Genomic DNA, 20,412 nt, shown 5'->3' on the forward strand with positions numbered 1-20,412 from the left:
AATGTGCCCCCTCTGCCAACCTCTCATCAAACAAACAAAAAAGTCCACAGGGAAACTCAAAACTCTACAGCCATCTTCCAGAATCAGCCCTGAGGAAACATCCTTTAGTGCTTGGCCCACTGAGCCCTAAAGTAAAACCCACTGAGATTTATAACATGGGTTTCCAAATAAAAATGTCCAAATTACCTACTCAGAGGGACCTACCCTAAGACCCTCCTGCTTCATACATGGGCGATTCAGAAAGACTAGCCACCAATAGGTGACTAGATATGGCTGGGAACCATAGCTTTTCACTTACATTTCTTAGATACTATGTTTCCTAATATGAGGTAAAACAAAAAATTCTGTCAAGTCGCATTTGCGTTTTAAGTCTTATTGGTTTCTATAGAACCATGAAATGCAGTTCCTAAAATTTAGGGCTATTTGCACTTCTTTTTCTACTCGTTGAAAGTTAGAGACTCACTCCAAACATCTTAGTTTGCAGATGAAGAAAATACAGTCCAGAAAAGTGACCCAGGTAAGGCCTGAGGCAAGCCAGAAACAGAGGCAGGACTAAGATTCAATTTCTCTAACCTCTATCCCAGGCTTTGGGATCTCTAAATGTAATTACAATAGCAATCAGATAGTAACACAGGTCATGGGAGCTCTTGGCAGCACCAATATATTAACCACAGAAACAGAAGGTGGCTGGTGCATGCATCTCTTGACCAAACCTTCCCCTAACAATTATTGTACAGATAGGGAATAAAAATGGATAATCTGCTCTTGACACTTTTATACGGGATATCATGGCTGCTCCTGACAGAAGCCTAAAGAGTTCAATAAACTTTTCTGAAATAGAAGAGTGCTTTTTTTTTTTTTTTTTTTTGAGACGGAGTCTCACTCCATCACCAGGTGCCAGGTTGGAGTGCAGTGGTGCAACCTCGGGTCACTGCAACCTCCGCCTCCCGGGTTCAAGCAATTCTCCTGCCTCAGCCTCCCTCCTGACTAGCTGGGACTACAGGCTTGCGCCACCACGCCCAGCTAATTTTTTTGTATTTTTAGTAGAGACAGGGTTTCACCATGTTGGCCAGGATGGTCTCGATCTCTTGACGTCGTGATCCGCCTGCCTCGGCCTCCCCAAGTGCTAGGATTACAGGCATGAGCCACTGCGCCTAGCCAGGAACAGTGCTTTCAAAAGGGAAAATGGTTTTGTAGGCCACTTGTCCTTTAACACAACTCATAGAAGAAAGGTAAGTACAGTTAGGCTAAAAAGCTTCCTTGATTTTGAGTACAAAAATGTGTTCATTTCAGTCATTTCCTTTTAAAGAATAATGAATTCATTAGTGTGTTATAAATAGAATGCAAGAATAGGTGCAGTGGCTCATGCCTGTAATCCCAGCACTTTGAGAGGCTGAGGCAGGCGGATCACCTGAGCGCAGAAGTTTGAGACCAGCCTGGGCGACATGGTGAAACCCTGTCTCTACTAAAAATACAAAAATGAGCTACACATGTTGGCACACACCTGTAATCCCAGCTACTCAGGAGGCTGAGGCAAGAGAATCGCTTGAACCTGGGAGGCAGAGGTTGCAATAAGCCGAGATCGCGCCATCACACTATAGCCTGGGGGACAGAGCAAGACTCTGTTTCAAACTAAATAAATAAATAAAAGATAAAAAAATACAGAATGCATAGACAAATGACACAATTCAGCTTTATTTTTACTTAATTATAACAATTTTTAAAAACTCCATGACTTTGTGCTATTTCTAATATTTTAAATACAAAACATTTCAAATTTTGCACAAATAATTTTGGCTAATGCATTACTATATTTGAATAAAGTCAGATGAAGCAATGATTCCTCCTCTGTGTTTGAAAGGAATGACTGTGGTTACAAAGTCGCAGAATGAGTCCCTGGGATCTGGGGTGGGAGAAGGGGTGGATTAAAATGCTTTGGGTTTGTCACTCCCTAGCAGGCTGAGGGTGTGGCACGGCAGCTCCGTGGTGGAGAAGTCTATTCTAGTTTCTAATACCCCAAAGCTAACTTTTCGGATGTACTTCTTTCTGGCATGTAGAAAGGCCTTTCCTGGGCTGACAGGAAGTGGGGAGCAGGGATGTGGCATGGTGATGATCTGGGGACAGCCAGGCATATGCTCAGATGCTTTGGAAAACTGGGGAGGGGAACAGGGAGACAGAATCTTCATCTTCTTCCTTTTGTGGACTGGGGAGGAGGGCGCTTGGTGACAATTTCCTGAGTGTAAAGAAGGAATACAGGTTTGAAAGGTTTGTAATTATATGTTAAAACAGGTACTGAAAACCAATACTGGGGGGTGGGGGAGAAGACGCTGTAAACACTTCTATTTAAAATGAAGATTTCTGGAACAACTATACCAACAGTGGTATCGTAAGTCTTTAGCTGGTAAGATCTAGCACTGAACTGTTAATTTTTTTTAACTTGTGAGGGATCTTTTTAAAGCACCACTTAAAACCTATATATTAAAAAAATTAAATATAGAAAAATTGTTCTAATAAATGAGTTTGAGAATGCACAGAAAACAACAGAACCCATTTTTTAACCTCTGATAACTGAAGTGGAGCATGAAATTCAAAGCCACTTTGAGGATGTCCTACATTGTTTACCTAAAGGGAAACAAATGCAGAGCTATCAAAGAGTTTCTTGATAAATTCCCAGACCTTGGAGGGCTACAGCTTTTCATAAATATGGTCACTGGACTGATGACTTCTAAATTTTAAATTTGATACCCCCAAAAAGTAACATATACGATTTATAAGTGTGTTTTTTTTTTTTTTTTGAGAAATGACCAAAAAATTGGAACTAGTTTTAACAATCTCTGAAAACTTTAAATTCTACACATATTTTGAAACGCACTTCCAAACAAGATAGACTAAAACAGTAACACGTCTACTACACTACAGAAGTAGCTTAACTTGCCAAGACATCCTCCTTTGTCCTTGTTTCCTGGAAGAGTTGCTAGGTCATTTTTTGCCGGTGGCCAGCAGCCTCTTTAAGAACAACAAAGGATCTACTGTAAAAGTCATTCTCAGATGTTTGCCCTGCCAGCTAACGCCTTCTCTGCACACCCCTCCCGGAGCACGGAGCCCGCAGGGCTGGCTGGCCCTGGCTCTGGCCTCACCGCCGGCTGGGCCGCCTTTCGTACTTGTCCTGGCTGCTCCGCTTCCGTGGTGGGGAGTAACTGACGGAGCCTCGGGCACGGAAGCTGTGCTTGTAAGGATGGCTTCTGTGTTTCTTCGGGTTTTCTTCTTTCTGGGCCTGGCTCTTTGCTGGTTCCTTATCGCCCTCTTTTTGTTCATGGTCTTGCTCTTTATGAGAGGGCAATGTGTTTTTAATTGTGTTAATTAGAAATCTTTTATTGGTACCAGCAAGAGGACACTTCATCCTGGGGTTGCGGGGAGAAAAGAAAAACCATCACAAATCAAATGGTTAACTCCAAAGCTGGACCCACTATCGTGATTAGTACCAAAGAATCCTGCTCCCTCAGAATCGAGTTTATGAATTTGTTAGCTTTCCTTGCATGCCACCTAGTGTAAACTCTGAGTACCAGGGGGAAAAAAAATCAAGACGATTGAATTCTTGAGACAAGACTGCCTAGGCCCTGTCTGAACACTTTTTAAATCTTTCTTCCTTCCTGGGACTAAATTTCCTGCTGAAGTTCATATGTACCAGTACTGACCACACTGTGAATTAACAGAATCACTTAATATTTTCTTTCAACTAGTAGGTGCCCGATTTGACTATAATCTGTTTTGGATTAAATTTATTCTGTGTTGCATTTTATTACCAGATAGTGAAAATTGTTCCTTTTCAAGGAGCCAAAAAAGTATATTCTGCTGAATCTTAAATACAGGAGCTAAATGATCTACTCAAAAAAAAAAAAAAAAAAAAAAACTGTGTAAAGAATCTATAAATATGCACTAATCTTTTACTTAAAAAAATTTTTACATTTCTATTTCAGGATGCTGGGCTATGCTCTGTGGAGGAGAGCTTTACTCACTCTCCTGCTCTCGTGAATTTCATTACAGGATATATTTAAGTAGCTTCATGATTCAAGTTCACCTAGGAGAGGCTGCAGCCAATCAAACTGCTAATTTACACGCTTAGAGATCTAATAAGATCTTAATACTATTTATTTTCTTTTTCAGGTGTTAATCTTTCATTTTCAAAATGATGACCCTACACAAATGAGAACTTGCATTTCTCTTGGTCTTGAAGTATCTGCCATATAATAGGCTACTTTACAAGTACGCTGATCCTCAAAATCATGTTATTCAGGGTGGCTGGTATTAAACAAAAATGCAGGTAGAATAGCCACCTTTCTGTAAATTGTGATTTACAGAGAACTCCACACAGCACTTTAAAATCAAGCCAACAACACTCCACCGTAGGAACTGTGTGGACTAGTACTGCACAGGGGAAGCACAAGCAGTCATTCATCACTTACAGAGTTCAGACCACCTCAGAAAGCCAAAATGGCACCGAATCTGGAAGTAAAAGGAAGAAAAAAAAGAAAAGGCCTCCTGCTGCAAGTAGGTAGCTCTTGAGCCTTCAAGGACAGAGAAAATATTTGACAAGAATCAATGTTTACTCCCAGTGTGCTGTGCCTGTTTAATGGTCAAGCCAGAAAAGTGACAAAGGAACGAACTAGAACAAGGAGGAAACTAAATTTAGAGAAGGACAGTGGAGTGCAATAGAAACAGTGGGGACATTCAGAGGTGGTGACAGCTCTGGAGTTTAGAAGCCCCAGTGAATGAGATGAGGGGCAAAAAAAAAGGCGATAACAAAGGAAAAACAGTTCTGCATGTACTGCCGGGTACGAGCTACAGAGCTTCACGGAGCTTCCAGAAAAAGTACACCAGCGTCATGCTTCCTTAGTAGTCTCAAGGTAAAGACATTTCTACCTCCTGGGGGCATGCTGGCATTAGGGCACTCGTGTGCAGGAAGGCAGGCACGTGATGAGAGGCAAGCCGAGTGCTCCTGCAGGGTCTGATGGTACTACTGAATGCAGGTGCTGCTTTGGTGAAATCAGACAGTATTATACACTGGCATGTTCCAAAACAGCATAACACTGACAGCCTACAGGAAAAACTCCCCTTCATCACAGAAAGTAAAAAGCTTAGAGGGCCCATCTGTGGCAATGGTGACCTGGTGCTTACTATAGAAGCAAAATCTTTTTTATAGGCAAAGGAACTACATATGTTTCTTGGATATATAGGGCTACAGAAGAATTCTGGGGTATTTTCACTGAAGTGGGCCATCTCAGTGGTAGTAAACTGGCCAGTTCTTCTCTGCATCAAACAACAAGGAAAGGTACTTTCCTCAGATGTGATGGTCGTCCAGGATCTCAGAATGAAACCTTTGGTAACTACTGGTGAATTCCACTCTATTTTGCTATCTGCAATGTCAGATCATCTTTAAAACCAAATGCTTCCTTGAGGGGGGCAAAGCCCTGCTACTTAACTGTAGCATTCATGCCAAGAGGCAGACGGGACTGCACCTATCTTCCAACTGCTAGTGTAACCCACTGACTCAACATAGTGACCCAAAGAGTTAGACGATGAGATGGTTTTCTAGAATAATTCCACAAGAACACTGGCATTTACATCTCTTTTAACATCAGAGATGCCGTTTTTAAGCGTTGGTTATGGCTGGAATTCTATTCTAGATGAAAAGCCAAGGGTGGCTTGAATGGATCTTGGTTTACTGGGGTGGGGTGGAGGTGGGGTTTGAAAGTCAGCCATCTCCCAGGCATGCCAGTGCACATTTTAGAAGTGATGACAAGTGCTCATCCACACTCTACAAATACATAGGGCAGGGCAATGAGATACAGTAGTTGCAAGCAGATGTGAAGGTACATACAGTACAATAAATAATGTTGTGTAAAGAAATTCCAAAATTTGCATTGAACAGATCCAAGTATAAGGACGCAACATCAAAACCAAAGGCTCTCTGGCCTTTAAGGCAGAAATTAATTTTGCTGACTCTCACAGCCAGTTGTTTCATTGCTAAGAAATCATACTGCATGAGACAGTGGCTGAGCACACATGCTCTGGAAACACACTATCTTTCAGACTGGACTTTGGGCATGTTATGTAATCTCCCTGCTGCCTCTTAGCTGTTAAGGGGGGATAATAATGGCGACTATCTTAAAGGGTTGCATGCAGATCAAATGAATGAGAACACGTAAAGTATTCAGAACAATGCCTGACACATACAGGCACTTAGTTAATTTCAGCTTTGGTTCAAACCGCAATTTAATTAGCTGTGTGATCACAGGCAAATTACTTAGCTCCTCTTTGCATTCATTTCCCCCATTTGCAAAATGGGAATAACAGAAGTATCTACCATATAAAGTTATTGTGAGGCTTTAATGAGATAATGCATAAAGCATTAAGCATGGTATGTGGCATACAGGTATTGATTGACTTACGACCTATGCAACTTATGACCATTCGACTTTATGACCACAATCGCTAGCCACGACTGCTCCACTGCAGATTTTTGGAAACACTACAACATTTTGATGTGTATCAAGAATATCGCTACTGCCTGGGAGGCTGTGACGACAAAGTGCATGAATGGCATCTGGAAAAATTGTGTTAAGCGCTATGTTAATGATTTTGACGGATTTGACAGTGAACATGAACTTGAAATGATTCAGGAAAAAATAGTAAAACTCGCTAAAGACCTTTCTTTGGAGTGTGAAATGGAAGATGTCGAAGAGTTGCTAGACAAAGAATCCGGAGACCTTACAAATGAAGAGCTAATTGAACTGGAAGAAGAAAGAGTGGCGAAAGAAGAGAAGCAGAGAAAGAAGAGGAGGAGCCAGAAAGAAAGTTCACCACTAAGGAATTATCAGACGGTTTATCTTTACTGAATAAACTTCTTATACATTTCGAAGCAATGGACCCCAACATTGAATGATTTGCAAGGATTGAACGGATGGCGCATGATGTGTTTCGTCCGTATCGTGAAATTTATGAAGAAAAAAAGAAGAAACATACAATTCAGACAAAGCTCACCATGTTTATGAAAAAACCAACTCCGGTAACCCCAACTGTTGCCTCAGATGATGACATCAACGATCCGCAGCCAAGCACCAGCGGCCAATAAAATGTTTCGTACATGTTTATATATTTTGATATGTTTTGCAATTGGGAAAGTATTTCCTATGGTATTTTTTACACCCATATTTTATATTTTTGTATGCACCTGTATTTTGTAATTTTGTATGTTTTGCAAATATTAAGCCAGTTGTACTGGTAATGCAGTGTTTTACTTAAACCTGACGAATGTAAAAGTAAGAAACAAAATGATGTAGAGATGATACAAATGGCATAAAATGAACAAAGAAAATTATGATATATAACAATGAAATAAAATTATGATAAAATATGACTTAAAGATTTTTATAACATCATTTCACAGTACTGTACATATAGCCTACTCAACTTACGACCAAATCGTGTTACGACCGGTCTGTCTGACCCAATCGTGGTCGTAAGTCGAGCACTAGCTGTATAGCAAACTGCAACAAATGTTACCTACAGGTCCACGGTTTATTATTCCTAATTCCAAAAGTTAAAAATCCATTAAAACCAAGTTATTTTTATGACACCAAAATTTGTTTGCCAGCAAAACTTGATCTGACCCGATTCTGGGCTATTTATATAGTCTTTATCCCATTTAATATACACATTCATATGTTTTGCTAAAGACATGATACCATTTGAACAAGCACAGGGTAGTGGTGGGGGTGTAGTACATGCTATCTGTGCTGTAATACCTTTGTAAAATGTGAAAATATCTAAAATTACAGACTTATTTAGATAGAATGGTTTTAGACAAAGGATGATAGACCTACATTATTATTTACTATCCCTTCACAAGAAAGAGAACATACAGTTCTCAAATAGGCTAATACATCCAGAATTATTCCAAGATGGCAACTCAAAATATCATCCCAAAGCCTGAATCACCTGTGATAATAAGTTAATCAAAAACAGAGTAGAATATCAGAAGTTTCTCTATGAAAGAAAAGATTAAGAAAAAAGCCATAATTAAAAGTTAATGAGATATTTTACAAGTTTCCAAAAAAAGAGTTAAAATTTTAAAAAGTTTTGGTACTTAAAAAAAGGGTTAGAATTTTTTAAAGTTTTGGTACCTTAAATGGTTAGAATTGTATTTGTGAAAGTTTCAGATTCCAGGCTATCTCAATTCTGCATTGCTATAGGGATCAAGGGGCTACTACATACTACCTCTGAGTTTATCATTTATATTTCCAGCTGTTCCACAAATCCTCTAGGATTTTGTCCTCAGATGTAAAACTAAAGGTTGAAGTAGGTAGGACTCAAGAGTCCCTTCCAGTTTTAGGATCCTCTACTCATGCTCTGTATGTTACCTCTTTAGAAAAGTTTTCTCTGCTCATTCATCACATTAGGAAACTTTCTTACTGCCATTTCCTGCTTCCCCGAACCCCTGCAGTACTTGAGATGACATGATAAGCTGGCATTAGACACTCCACCATTCCCTGCTTTTCTCGTATCAGCTTTGAGGTAACCATCTGAGCCCTACAATCGAGCATAAGATCACAGGGCCACAGCTGCCTGCTGTGTTGTACCATCTGTCACTGACTAGGCCCCAAAGGTGTGCTGGAAAAAGGACTGGAGGAGGCCACAGGACAGGGCAGCTGCTTTCCTGCCTTAGCTCTGACTTGCAGGGTGACTTTCTCACCCTGGCTATTTTAATATGTAGTTTATTTTTGTTTCTAGAAAGTTATGCTAGCGCACATGTTAAGAGCCAGGTCAGGTTTAAGGTGCTAACAACATAAATGGATATAAACCCTAAATATCATGAGACTGGTTAAGTCTGCTTTGGAAAGTACCAATGACACACTGTCAGATTTGATATCTGACATTCTATCTATGTTAAACTTTAAAAGGAAAGCAATTTCCTTCGCTTTCAAAGCTGTGGGCTCAGAAGCTGTGAGGAAGACTTCCACATGCCATGGGAAAGGCTGACTGCTCGAGAATCTGCCACTGGAGAGACGAAGACTGGGGCTGGGATTAGACGCTTTTCATCTTTTTTGTCTCTCTTGCTGAAGGAGGGAGGTAGTAGTATCTAACTTTCCACAGATTTAGACCTGCCACCTTTTGCTTCTAAAATATTTCATGAATGGGACCTGAGAGTGACACAGGATCACTAGCCAGCAGGGTACACTGAAGACACGATTACCCTGTGCTGTTCCATTACCAGTGTTGCCTCATTTCATCTCCACAACCATCATCCAAAAGAAAAGAAAAGATAAAGCACTTATCCACATCCCAAGCTAGTAAAATGTGGAGCCAGATTGGAACCAGGGAGTCTGGAATGGGGCAGAGGGAGTAGAGCAGAGAAAGACTCACTGCAGTCTAACCAGATGGCCAATTAACAGAGCAGTCAAGAATGAAATCGCAGGTGAAAAGCTTGTCAGCACACTGTAGCTGAGGCTCCTCCTCAAGGACAGGCATGAAGCAGCAGATGCACACACAGTGACAGGTCTGCTAAGGACAGCAGGCCACTCAGGAGCCCAGAAGAGTCACCGACACGGCCAAGGACAAAGGTGGAGAGTCCCTTAAACACGCCTGATTCTAAGATGTGTGAAGTCAAACAGGGAGTGGGAAATAAGGAGTCACAAAAAATATTCTTATGGTTAGGGAATAGACACCATGGAGTCATGGAAACAAGGTTCCATGCAGTGTACTTCAATTCGTTCTTTTATTCTGTGGACAAATCCACTCCTATACTAGCAAACAGCACATCTTCCATTCTGGACATGTCTTTGCACTCTCATGGATGTAGGTCTGGAATAGTGCCTCTAAAATTACTGAGGTAGAGGCCTAACTCCATTCCCAACTCCTCATGAAACAAGGGGAATATTTGTTAACTTGATGCTGTGGTTGATTACAACTTATTTTGCCGTTTAATGCTGCCACAACTACCATAACCACCCATGGTGCTACAGTTTACAATTTGGCAATCAAATGCCTCAGCATGTGGCCACCTGAAAAATGCTTTGATGGTGTTATAATCCCTATTACTAAACTATTAACCCTTAATTACTCTGTGTACAACAGTCCAGAGGCTCACGGTGGGGGTTCAATGACTGTCTCTAACACTGTACCTAAAAGTAACGGAATATCATTGACATATGTTTATCTGTATATATATGTGTGTATATATATATTTAAATATCTGATATATGCAAAGCATTATGCTAAGCCCTATAGCAAAGATACATACCAACCTATCTGTTTATGTGTCTGTCTTTGGAGACTACCAAGAGGGACAGAAGGTAGGGGAAGTTGAAGTTCAGAAGCAGATATATGAATAGTAGCGCAGTGAGACAGTCTGCAAGGCTATAATCTCTCAGCCTCCAGCTCCCTCAGCAACGCAAATCATTTACATAGATATGTGCTCTAACAGTAACACATTCAGGGCTCTCTCACTCACTTTCATAACTGGATATGAAAGGAATGTGGGAAGCAGGGGCAGTAAGCGTTGGCATTTCAGCATGCTATCAGACAATAACCCACAGAGAGAAGTGATGTCGCACAAAGAGTCTTACGTGACAGATAGGAAAGCCAAGTTATAGTCCCATCAGCGACTGAGTAGCCAGGGCTTTTTCCTCTTTGGGCCTCACGTTCTTTACGTATAAAGGCTTTGGACTCTGTGGCCTAAAAATATTGCCAATAGCCTCCTCCATGAATTGTCTGAGATATGAGCCCTTGCTCCCCTCTTCACTGTTTCTAACACAGTCAGCATGGCATGCCACACTGTGATCACCTGCTTGTTTATCTGTATCCCCTAGTGGATTAAAAACTTTAAGGCCAGGAAAATGAATCTTCTTTACTGCTGTCCATGTTTGGCCTCTTAACATACCTACTGGCGCCTAGTGAATATTCACATAAACAAATAAACACATGTCTGGATAAAGACTAGAGAAATTATTTGCTTTCCAATAATCAACAATTGATGACATAAACTAGAAGAACAAGATGGGTAAGTTTCTTCCATATCTCTAGATTGACTCTCAATCCAAACAGAAAAGCATCAAAAAATGTCATTCCCCTTAAAACAAATGGGTTAAGAGAACTCAAGAATCATTTTCTCTCAATTCAACCTTTAGGATTTATTTTGCCAAAATATAAGCTTTTCCACATATAAGGCTGAAGTTCCACAGGCACTAGACTCAATATTAGGCAGTAGATAAGCAAAAATGAATGTGAGCAGAATAAAAACAGCTTTGTAGACAATGAAGCTGAGCAAATTTCTGAAATTTATGCTTATAAATTCCTTTATGTTGACTAAAAGGAAGTCATATGAGCCAATATTTCAGCTTCTCTAAGTCCTCTGTCAACAACAGCTTCTGAAGAGATTCTTTTGCTGAAATACATCCAAGGAAGAATGTAACACCAAATGGTCTCTTTCTTTATAAAATAAAAGATGGCATTGCACTTGCATTTTCTTTAGCTTAGCAATCTCTTTCTGGCATCTGCTCAACCACCTATTTCTTACAGAATATCCAAAATGAAAAATAATATCACTCACTCTAGTTCTATTTGAAATTTTAAAGCAGATAAAAGGTCTTCTAGATACTTAGAAAAAAAGAGGCCATGGTCACTAGTGAACAACAGATTGCTACTCTTCTAAGAACTGTCCAAGAAGGTCCACTCCATAGTGACGGGATTGAGACTCTCGTGGCTGAACACCTGGTCAGGCTACCTAAGTGCTATTTCAGTGCAGAGGAGCTGTCTGCCCCTGGCCAAGGTGTAGGATTGTTCTGAATTCTACAGAGTAGGCTGGTGTCATTCTTTTTAATAAAAAAGGGATTATAAAAATGTTCTTCAAATTTGTGTGCACTTTAGAATCTCCTGGGTATCTCTTTTAAACACCAAAGCCCAGGCTACACCCCAAGCTCATAATCACTGATAGTAGGGCATAGGCATCAGTATATTTTGAAGATTTCCAGGCGATTCCAAATGTGCTGATAAATTTGGGAACTAATGACTAGTGGTTAAAAGTTTCTCACACACACTTATTAAATAAATGGAAACCAGGTGATCTTCCAGGATAAGCAGATGGAGGGCAGGTGCCCTCTGACCGGCACCAGTGAGTAGAAGCAAGCCACGGTTATCACGGGTCCAGACCTCCTTTCAGAGCCCATATCTGTTTGGGTGTGCTGAACTGCTGGACTGAACACTGGCTAGGAAAAAACAGGTTCCCCTGCAGTAACCAAGTACCCAGAGATTCCTGCTTCCAGAGCAAAACAGATAAAAAGTCAAAATGTAAACATTACAAAAGAGAGAGAAAGAGAAAAGTAGATAAACTCTTTAATGAAGTCAAGTCTTCATGGGATTGACTTGCTCAATTGTTCAGAGCAGTGCTTCCCAAACTTAGTTGATAAGATCCTCTGGGAAGCTTTAAAAAAAAACACACACACACACAACAAAAAAAGCCTGTAGAACCATTCTTAGACTTCCCAGAAGGAATGAGGCAGGAAAGGAGATCTGTATTTCTAAAAACCTCTCCAGATTATTTTCTCATTAAAAAAATCTCTATTAAAAAGTGATAAATAGAACACATACTTGTCATACATTACTGTAAAAGAGCCCCTGGCAGAGGATCACAGTGGAGAGCACTTCCCCCTTCTCATGCTTCCCTTAGCGCTCACTGTTAGCAGGCCTGACTTCTCACAGACTTCTATGCATTACAGGGTCCCACGGCCTTCCCTGACCTGGCCAATAGAGGATTATACACATTGGTCCACAGCTCGGTTTTTCACATACATACTAGACATTTTCTCACAAGGATTCACACAGTGCTGACCAATTCTTTTCAGTGACTGTGAAATATTCCGTAGTAGGATGTACCACAGTTTATTTGAGCATTTCTCCTATCTATGGACATTTGGACTGTTTCCATTTTTTTTTTACTATCAAAGTGTGCTACAATAATTTTGTACTTAGGTCTGCACATATTTATGAGGTTCTATGAAAGTGAGATTACTGGGAGCAGAGATTCTGGGTAAAGAGGCACAGAGAACTGTGACTCAACATTTTGCCCACGGCCCTGCACAGAGCAGACCACACCACTTCCTGCAGTGCACACAGCACCCCTTTCCACGTCCCTTCACATCCCGTCACCTCCACTGGATTACTGCCTCTTTCATTTCTGCCAATCTAATGGGTAAACTTTAAGTGCTATATAAGAGGAATATAAATATCTACGCATGCACTCCCACCCTCATTAGAGTATAAATTCTAAGAGGGCAGGAATCTTTGTCATTCTGTTTACAGATACATGAGTATCAAAATAGTGCCTAGCTCTGCTACGTACTCAATAAATGTCTGTTAGTATGTTTATTTACTGGCCATTTGTAGTTTTGATACACACACACGCACACACACACACACAGAGAGAGAGAGACAGAGAGAGATGGTTTTCTTTTCATAAACTGATTTGTAGAAGCTTTTTCAGTATTAAGAATATTAGTCCATTGTTATATGTGGCAAATAATTTCAACCAGTCTACCACTTGGCTTTTTACAAGTTAACTTTTTGTGTTGTATCTTTTTCTATGTCGAAGTTCACTATTATTATCACATGGTTGAATCTGCCATGTCCCATTCATAGCTTCTAGGTTTTGTGCCTGGCTAAGGAATGTTTCTACCTTATCTCTGACAGTATTATACAAAATTAGCCTATATTTTCTTCTGTAAGATTCATATTTTGTATGTTTAGTTTTTAATTTTCAGTATTACAGATGAATAGTCAATTGTATTAGCACCACTTACTAAATAATCCACCCTTTTGCCACCAGTATAAACAATGACCTTTTTCCACACAGTTAGTTCATATACATATGTGGGTCTCCATTCTTTTTTTGGTTTTCTTTCCTTCTCTGCTCCCTTCCTTCCTCCCCTGGTCTCCATTCTTGGTTCTCTATTTTCTCTCACTAATGTCTTTAGTCTTACCTAATGTTATACTAATTACTATAAATTTACAGACCATTATTATATCTGAGCATGTAATACTCTCATCTCATTCCCCCCAAAAATATCTTGGCTGAAAAATTGCACCTTTATACAGTAATGAAGAGATCTGGTACAGTAGTCACTAGGTTTACCAAGGGCAACCTGACACTAAGTCCTCCTGACCTGTTGTAATTAAGATGTATAAAAACATCACCTGTAATATTCCTTCCAGTCAAACAAGTTTAACCTGAATCTAATCAAGAAAACATAATCAGGCAAATCCAGTATGTGGAACATTTTTGCCTGGATCCTGAATCTGCATCCCAAACAAAAAAGCAACCACTATAAAAGACATTTTTGGGATGTTAGATGATGACATGAAATTATACATTAATTTCATTGATACTATAATTACAATGTGATTATGTATGAGAATGTCTTTGAGATCTGTGTGCTGAAGAATTTAGGGCTTACGTATCAAGATGCCTACAATCAATTTTCACATGGTTCAGCCAAAAATTAATACATTTGTATATTACATGTAAATATATTACACAGATCACACGAACATATATATTCACACAATTTCCTGTTTTCTTATTATATTTTCTAGTGGGCTATTGACTGTACAAACAAGGAATTGATTTTGAATGTTCATCTTGTGCTGAACCACTAAGACTAGACATCGTATCTTCAAAAAATGACGCTTTGTCTCCGTTTCCCTCCTATTGTCCTTGTTTTGCTGCATTTGCTTGCTGGCACCTGTCTAAGCAGCAGTTCTCACTGTGTGACCTGTGAACCCTGAGGGTCCTCCAGACTAATGAGGGAATCTACAAAGTCAAAGCTGTTTCCATAGTTTTGATATAATTTGCTTTTCTCCACAGGGTTGACATTTGCACTGATGGTGCAAAGGCAACAAGTAAAACAGCGGCAAGAATCAAGGCAGTGATGATAAGCTGTACCAGTGGTCATTCTACTCTTTACCACCATGCGCTTCCAGTTAAAAATGGCCAGTTTTACTTGAGAGTGTCCTTGACGAAGCAGTAAAAATGAACAAGTTTGTTAAATTTTGACCCTTGAGCATCTGTCTTTTGAATAACGTATGTGTATAAACGGGAAATACAAACAAAGCACTTCTGTTACTTGAGATAATGGTGTCTGCCTCAAGTAAAAGTACTTGTGTGACTGAGTGGCAAAGTGAACTAGCTGGTTATTCGGACGTCAGATGTGGGTGAGCCTGTCACTTCAAGGAAAACAACTCACAGTATTCGTTGCCAATATACAACTGGAGCTTCCAGATGAATGGAAATGAGAATTTTGGTAAACTGTGAACTTGACAGGTTTCCTTAATACTTAAAAGACTTATCTGATGAGATTAGTGATATTTACAAATGTGATTTTAAAAATATTATATAATGACATGTGTCAACATTTGGAAGCTTTATAACTCAGTGAGCCCATATTTCCAGATGACCGATGACGATGTTACAAAATCAAGAATAAGCAGAAGATCCAGCCAAAGTACAAGGATATTACATAAAGGGCTTTTACTGTAAAATAATAGGAAAAATTCATATTATTAAAAGAAAATTAAGAAACTGCTACTTGTTGGAGTTACTTGCAAAGTTCTGATGTAGTATCAAAGAAGAATATCTACAGTTTTCCAAAAAAGTTAATGAAATACTTCCTCCTTTTGAAAATACATAAGGTAAGTAAGGTAGTATTTTCTTCATATACTTCAGCCAAAATAACATATTACAATAGATTGAATTCAGAAGCAGATATAAGAACCCAAGTGTCTTCCATAAGTCAGGCATCAAAGAGGTTTCCAAAATTACTGTATTCAATACATTTTGTTTTGCAAATACTTTTAAGTCTAGACGTAGACATCAGACTAAATTCTCGCTAATGGGGTACATGTAGAAATGGTACATGCAGGCTGGGCACGGTGGCTCACACCTGTAATCCCAGCACTTTGGGAGGCTGGAGTCGGTGGATCACAAGGTCATGAGTTCAAGACTAGCCTGGCCAAGATGGTGAAACCCCATCTCTACTAAAACAATACAAAAAGTAGCTGGGCATGGTGGCAGGTGCCTGCAATCCCAGCTACTCAGGAGGCTGAGGCAGAGAATTGCTTGAACCCAAGAGGTGGAAGTTGCAGTGAGCCGAGATCACGCCACTGCACTCCAGCCTGGGTGACAGAGTGACACTCTGTCTCAAAAAAAAAAAAGAAAGAAAGAAATAGTACATGCAACTTCTGGCAAGTTTTCTTTTCTTTTTTGTTTTCTCCCGAGTAGCTGGGATTACAGATGCATGCCAGCATGCCTGGCTAATTTTTCTTTTTTTTTTTTTTTCTTTTTTTTTTTTTTAGCAGAGACAGGGTTTAGCTACATTGGCCAGGCTGGTCCCAAACTCCCGACCTCAAGTAATTCGTCTGCCTCAGCCTCCCAAAGTGTTGGGATTACAAGTGTAGGCCACCACACCCGGCCATGGCAAATTTTCTTAAAGGGAAGAGGTGTTCCTTCTTTTTCTTCTTCCTTTCTGCTAATTGAAATGTGGACTCAATGTCTGTTACTGTATTAGACTATGCAGAAAAGAGTCACGCCCCATGATTGGGAGATTTGGAAAACTGGAAAGAGCCTGGTCCTTCCAGTAACTCCTGGAACTGCCAACCTAACTGCTGTTATTCCCGAAGAGTACATCAACGTCCACACAAATCTCAAGACAGTCTGGTACACACGGTAACTTCCCCCAGGGAGAGCAGAACTAGCATTGATAGGCTAGTTCTTTCACTATCAGAAAGTTTTACTAAGCCAATAAGTGGTACTAAAGTTGCTAGGATAAATAACATCTATCTGGAGAGCTGGCTAGAAGCAACCAATTCCCTTGAATGCTTCTTACAGAGCAACAACTATGATTGATATTTTCTACTCACTTATCAACTGCATGATTTTAGCCCTATGCTAAGTCTTTCTAATAGGTATTAGATTAGACCAGTGACTACTGTCATCCTGATGAAGGTCCAGCCTTGTATCCAAAACCAAAGCAACCTGTGCCTAAAAAGTTTGTACTAATCTGACTTATAATAGTGAGGCACCTTATTTCTGTAAAGGACAGAGGAGGGCTGGAAAGAAGAGCAGATTTAACTAATATTTACTAACTAGCTGCTACGTGCCAGGAACTGTGTTGGGTGTTTTCATACACATTATCTCACCAGATTTTCACAACCACCCTCCCACTTTCCCATGAGTCTATAAGACAAGAAAAATATTTTTTTCAATTGTCTTGTAATAGTGGTTCTTAAACTTTGTGGTCTGAGGGTATTTGACACTCACACTCCTAAATATGAGGATACCCCAGAGAGCTTTTGTTTATGTGGGTTATATCTATTAATATAAATATTCAAAATTAAACCTGAGCATTTTTTAAAAGTATTCACTTCAAAATAATATATCTGTTATTTACTAGATAGATTACTGAAGCTAAGATGATTACACATGGTAGACAGATTGACTCATTCACATTAGATTATTTCATTATATAATTTCATCCATAAATATATCACAATGTATTTCTAAAAGATCATGGCTTTTAAAAATTAAAATTAACAGGCCGGGCGCGGTGGCTCAAGCCTGTAATCCCAGCACTTTGGGAGGCCGAGGCGGGTAGATCACGAGGTCAAGAGATCGAGACCATCCTGGTCAACATGGTGAAACCCTGTCTCTACTAAAAATACAAAAAATTAGCTGGGCATGGTGGTGCGTGCCTGTAATCCCAGCTACTCAGGAGGCTGAGGCAGGAGAATTGCCTGAATCCAGGAGGCGGAGGTTGCGGTGAGCCGAGATCGCGCCATTGCACTCCAGCCTGGGTAACATGAGTGAAACTCCGTCTAAAAAAAAAAAAAAAATTAAAATAACAGCAATACTATCACATCTAAAAAAATCAACATCAGTTCCTTATTATCATCAAATACCCTCAATTGTTTCATGACTTTTTACAGTTAATTTGGATAAAGATCCAAACAAGGTACCCATTTTATTTGATGTTCCTCAAATCTATTAATTCATAGGATATTCCTCTTTCTTTTCTCCTTGTAATGCATTTGTTAAAGAAACTGAGTTCTTTGTCCTGTAGAATTTCTCACATTTTGGATTTTTGTGATTGCAGCCTTATGGTGTCATTTAACATGTTCCTCTGCCCTCTGTATTTCTTGCAAACTAATATTTCTAACTAGAGACTTGATCAGATTCAGGTTCAATTTTTTGACAAGAATGCCCCAGAGATGGTGGTTTGATCTTCTTGAATCTTTTTTGTGGTATGAGGATTGAAGAATGTGTTGAAACTCAAATGATGATAATATTATTCTATAATCCTTCTATATGTATTAGTTACAATTCTTCTGTAAAGTTTTCTTTCATCAATTAATTAGTGACTTTGAAGTATCATTTGTACAGGGAACAGGGTAATAAATGCTTACTTCTTCCTATCTATCAGTTTTGTGAATAGTGATTTGGTTCCCTAGCATCCTATAAAAGGGACTACCAGGTTTCTCATTATGATTATCACTATGACCTTATAGATTTTAACACATTTTAGGTGTTTTAATAATTTGTTTTTTAAATCAAATTATCTCATCTTTGACTAGTGGGAAACCTTTCAAGTGGGTCTTGAGTCTTTCTGATGTGAATATATTGGTCTTTGACAGTTTCTTTGCTTTCTGGTATGACAAGATTTTCCAGCTTCTCTTATACATTTCCTGCCATGTAGTGAAAAGTCTGGTCTGGCCCAAAGAGAGTGCTGGCCTTTGCCTTAGCTTCCAGAAAGTAATCTATGTCACATCTGATAGAAATGTCTTTGTTTAGGGTGGAGCTGGCCACACCAGAAAGACTAACCATGTGACTTAGGGTGAGAGCTGTGGGTTATATGATTATCAGTCAATCTGGAAACTGAGATCAGTCACGTAATCCGTCCATCCATCCACCCATCAATCAAACCTATGTAATGAAGCCCCAATAAAAACGTTGAATGCTGAAGCTCAGGTGAGCGTCCTTGCTTGGCAATATTCCATGCCTTTTACCACACACCAATGCTGGAAGGGTAGCATGTCCTGACTCCATGGAGCACAGGACGACAGTGGCTTCACATTTGGACTCCTCCCAGACTCAGATCTTTCTGTTTTATTTTGGCGGATTTTAGTTTGTATCTTTTCCCTGTAATAAACTAACCACAAGTATAACAGATTTTCATGAATTGTGTGAGTTCTTCCAGCGAATTACTGAAGCTAACGGTGGTAGTTTGGGAGAATCCTCTGAACTTGCAGTTGGTGTAAGAAGTGAGAATATTCTTGGGGACTGTGACCTCTAACTTTGCAGCTTGGCTAAACCTGGGCACTTCCTGCAGGTTGGCAATCAGTTCTTACTCTAAGGATCCCTGTCCCTTTCAGTGAGAAATGATATTTACATAACACAATTTTGGCACCAGGGGTGCTCACTGCTATTGGGTCATTGTTTCTAAGCCTTTTCTGTGAACAGAGCTAGAAAAAACTTTTCTCTCTCCCTCTCTTTTTTAAGAGAAAATCTAGTACAACCTCATACTGATGTTTCCAATTCAAATTTAGGATTATAGGTAGGTTTATATTTCTTGGATTTTATATTTGTAGCTTTTTAACATGGAAAGCCTTGGTGTTTATATATAGAAAGTACCGCTTATTTTATCCTATATATAATATTTTCAGAATAGCAATACTGGTATTATTACTAACAGTATGATGACTGAAAACAATTTTTTTGTAGTAATTTTTTATCTTTTGGAAATATAGTCAAATTCTAGATCACTTGAAATAGTTTCTATGTAGCTAAGTCATCTACTCAATGGCTTATTAGGTCAATGTTTTATTTTGCTTGATTTTTAGGTATTATCTTTCTCCTCTATTTTAATTTTTGTTTTGTATTTTAGGTAAACCATGTGCATGGTTCTAAAAGTCAAACTTATAAAATGAGCTATGTTTAGAAGTCTAGCTTCTACTCTCATCACATTTTTACATTTTACTCTTTTTAATGACCTACCTTATTCCATTGCAGTACATTTTTAACTGTAGATAAAAAATTCCGCCAGGCGCAGTGGCTCACACCTGTAATCCCAACACTTTGGGGTGCTGCAGTGGGTGGATCACCTGAGGTTGGGAGTTTGAGACCAGCCAGACCAACAAGGAGAAACCCCATCACTACTAAAAATACAAAATAAGCCAGGCATGGTGGCACATGCCTGTAATCCCAGCTACTCAGGGGGCTGAGGCAGGAGAATTGCTCGAACCTGGGAGGCAGAGATTGTGGTGAGCTGAGATCATGCTATTGCACTCCAGTCTGGGAAACAAAAGTGA

At 39.5% G+C, this 20,412-nt stretch overlaps 1 protein-coding gene across 2 annotated transcripts in view; it reads right to left on the reverse strand.

The window, feature by feature from the left end:
* Positions 1-1,673: 1,673 nt before the first annotated feature.
* POLR1D (RNA polymerase I and III subunit D) overlaps positions 1,674-20,412 on the reverse strand; it is a 46,171-nt gene continuing 27,432 nt past the window's right edge. The window contains exon 3 of one of the 2 annotated variants that reach the window (XM_017537509.2): positions 1,674-3,401. In XM_017537509.2, the coding sequence (XP_017392998.1) occupies positions 3,134-3,401 (268 nt within the window). In that variant the 3' untranslated portion in view covers positions 1,674-3,133. The remainder of the gene's footprint in view (positions 3,402-20,412) is intronic. The other variant, XM_017537510.2, reaches the window with a different exon arrangement.

The sequence above is a fragment of the Cebus imitator genome, unplaced genomic scaffold (assembly GCF_001604975.1).
Source record: "Cebus imitator isolate Cc_AM_T3 unplaced genomic scaffold, Cebus_imitator-1.0 Scaffold103, whole genome shotgun sequence".
In the NCBI taxonomy this organism is placed as follows: domain Eukaryota; kingdom Metazoa; phylum Chordata; class Mammalia; order Primates; family Cebidae; genus Cebus; species Cebus imitator.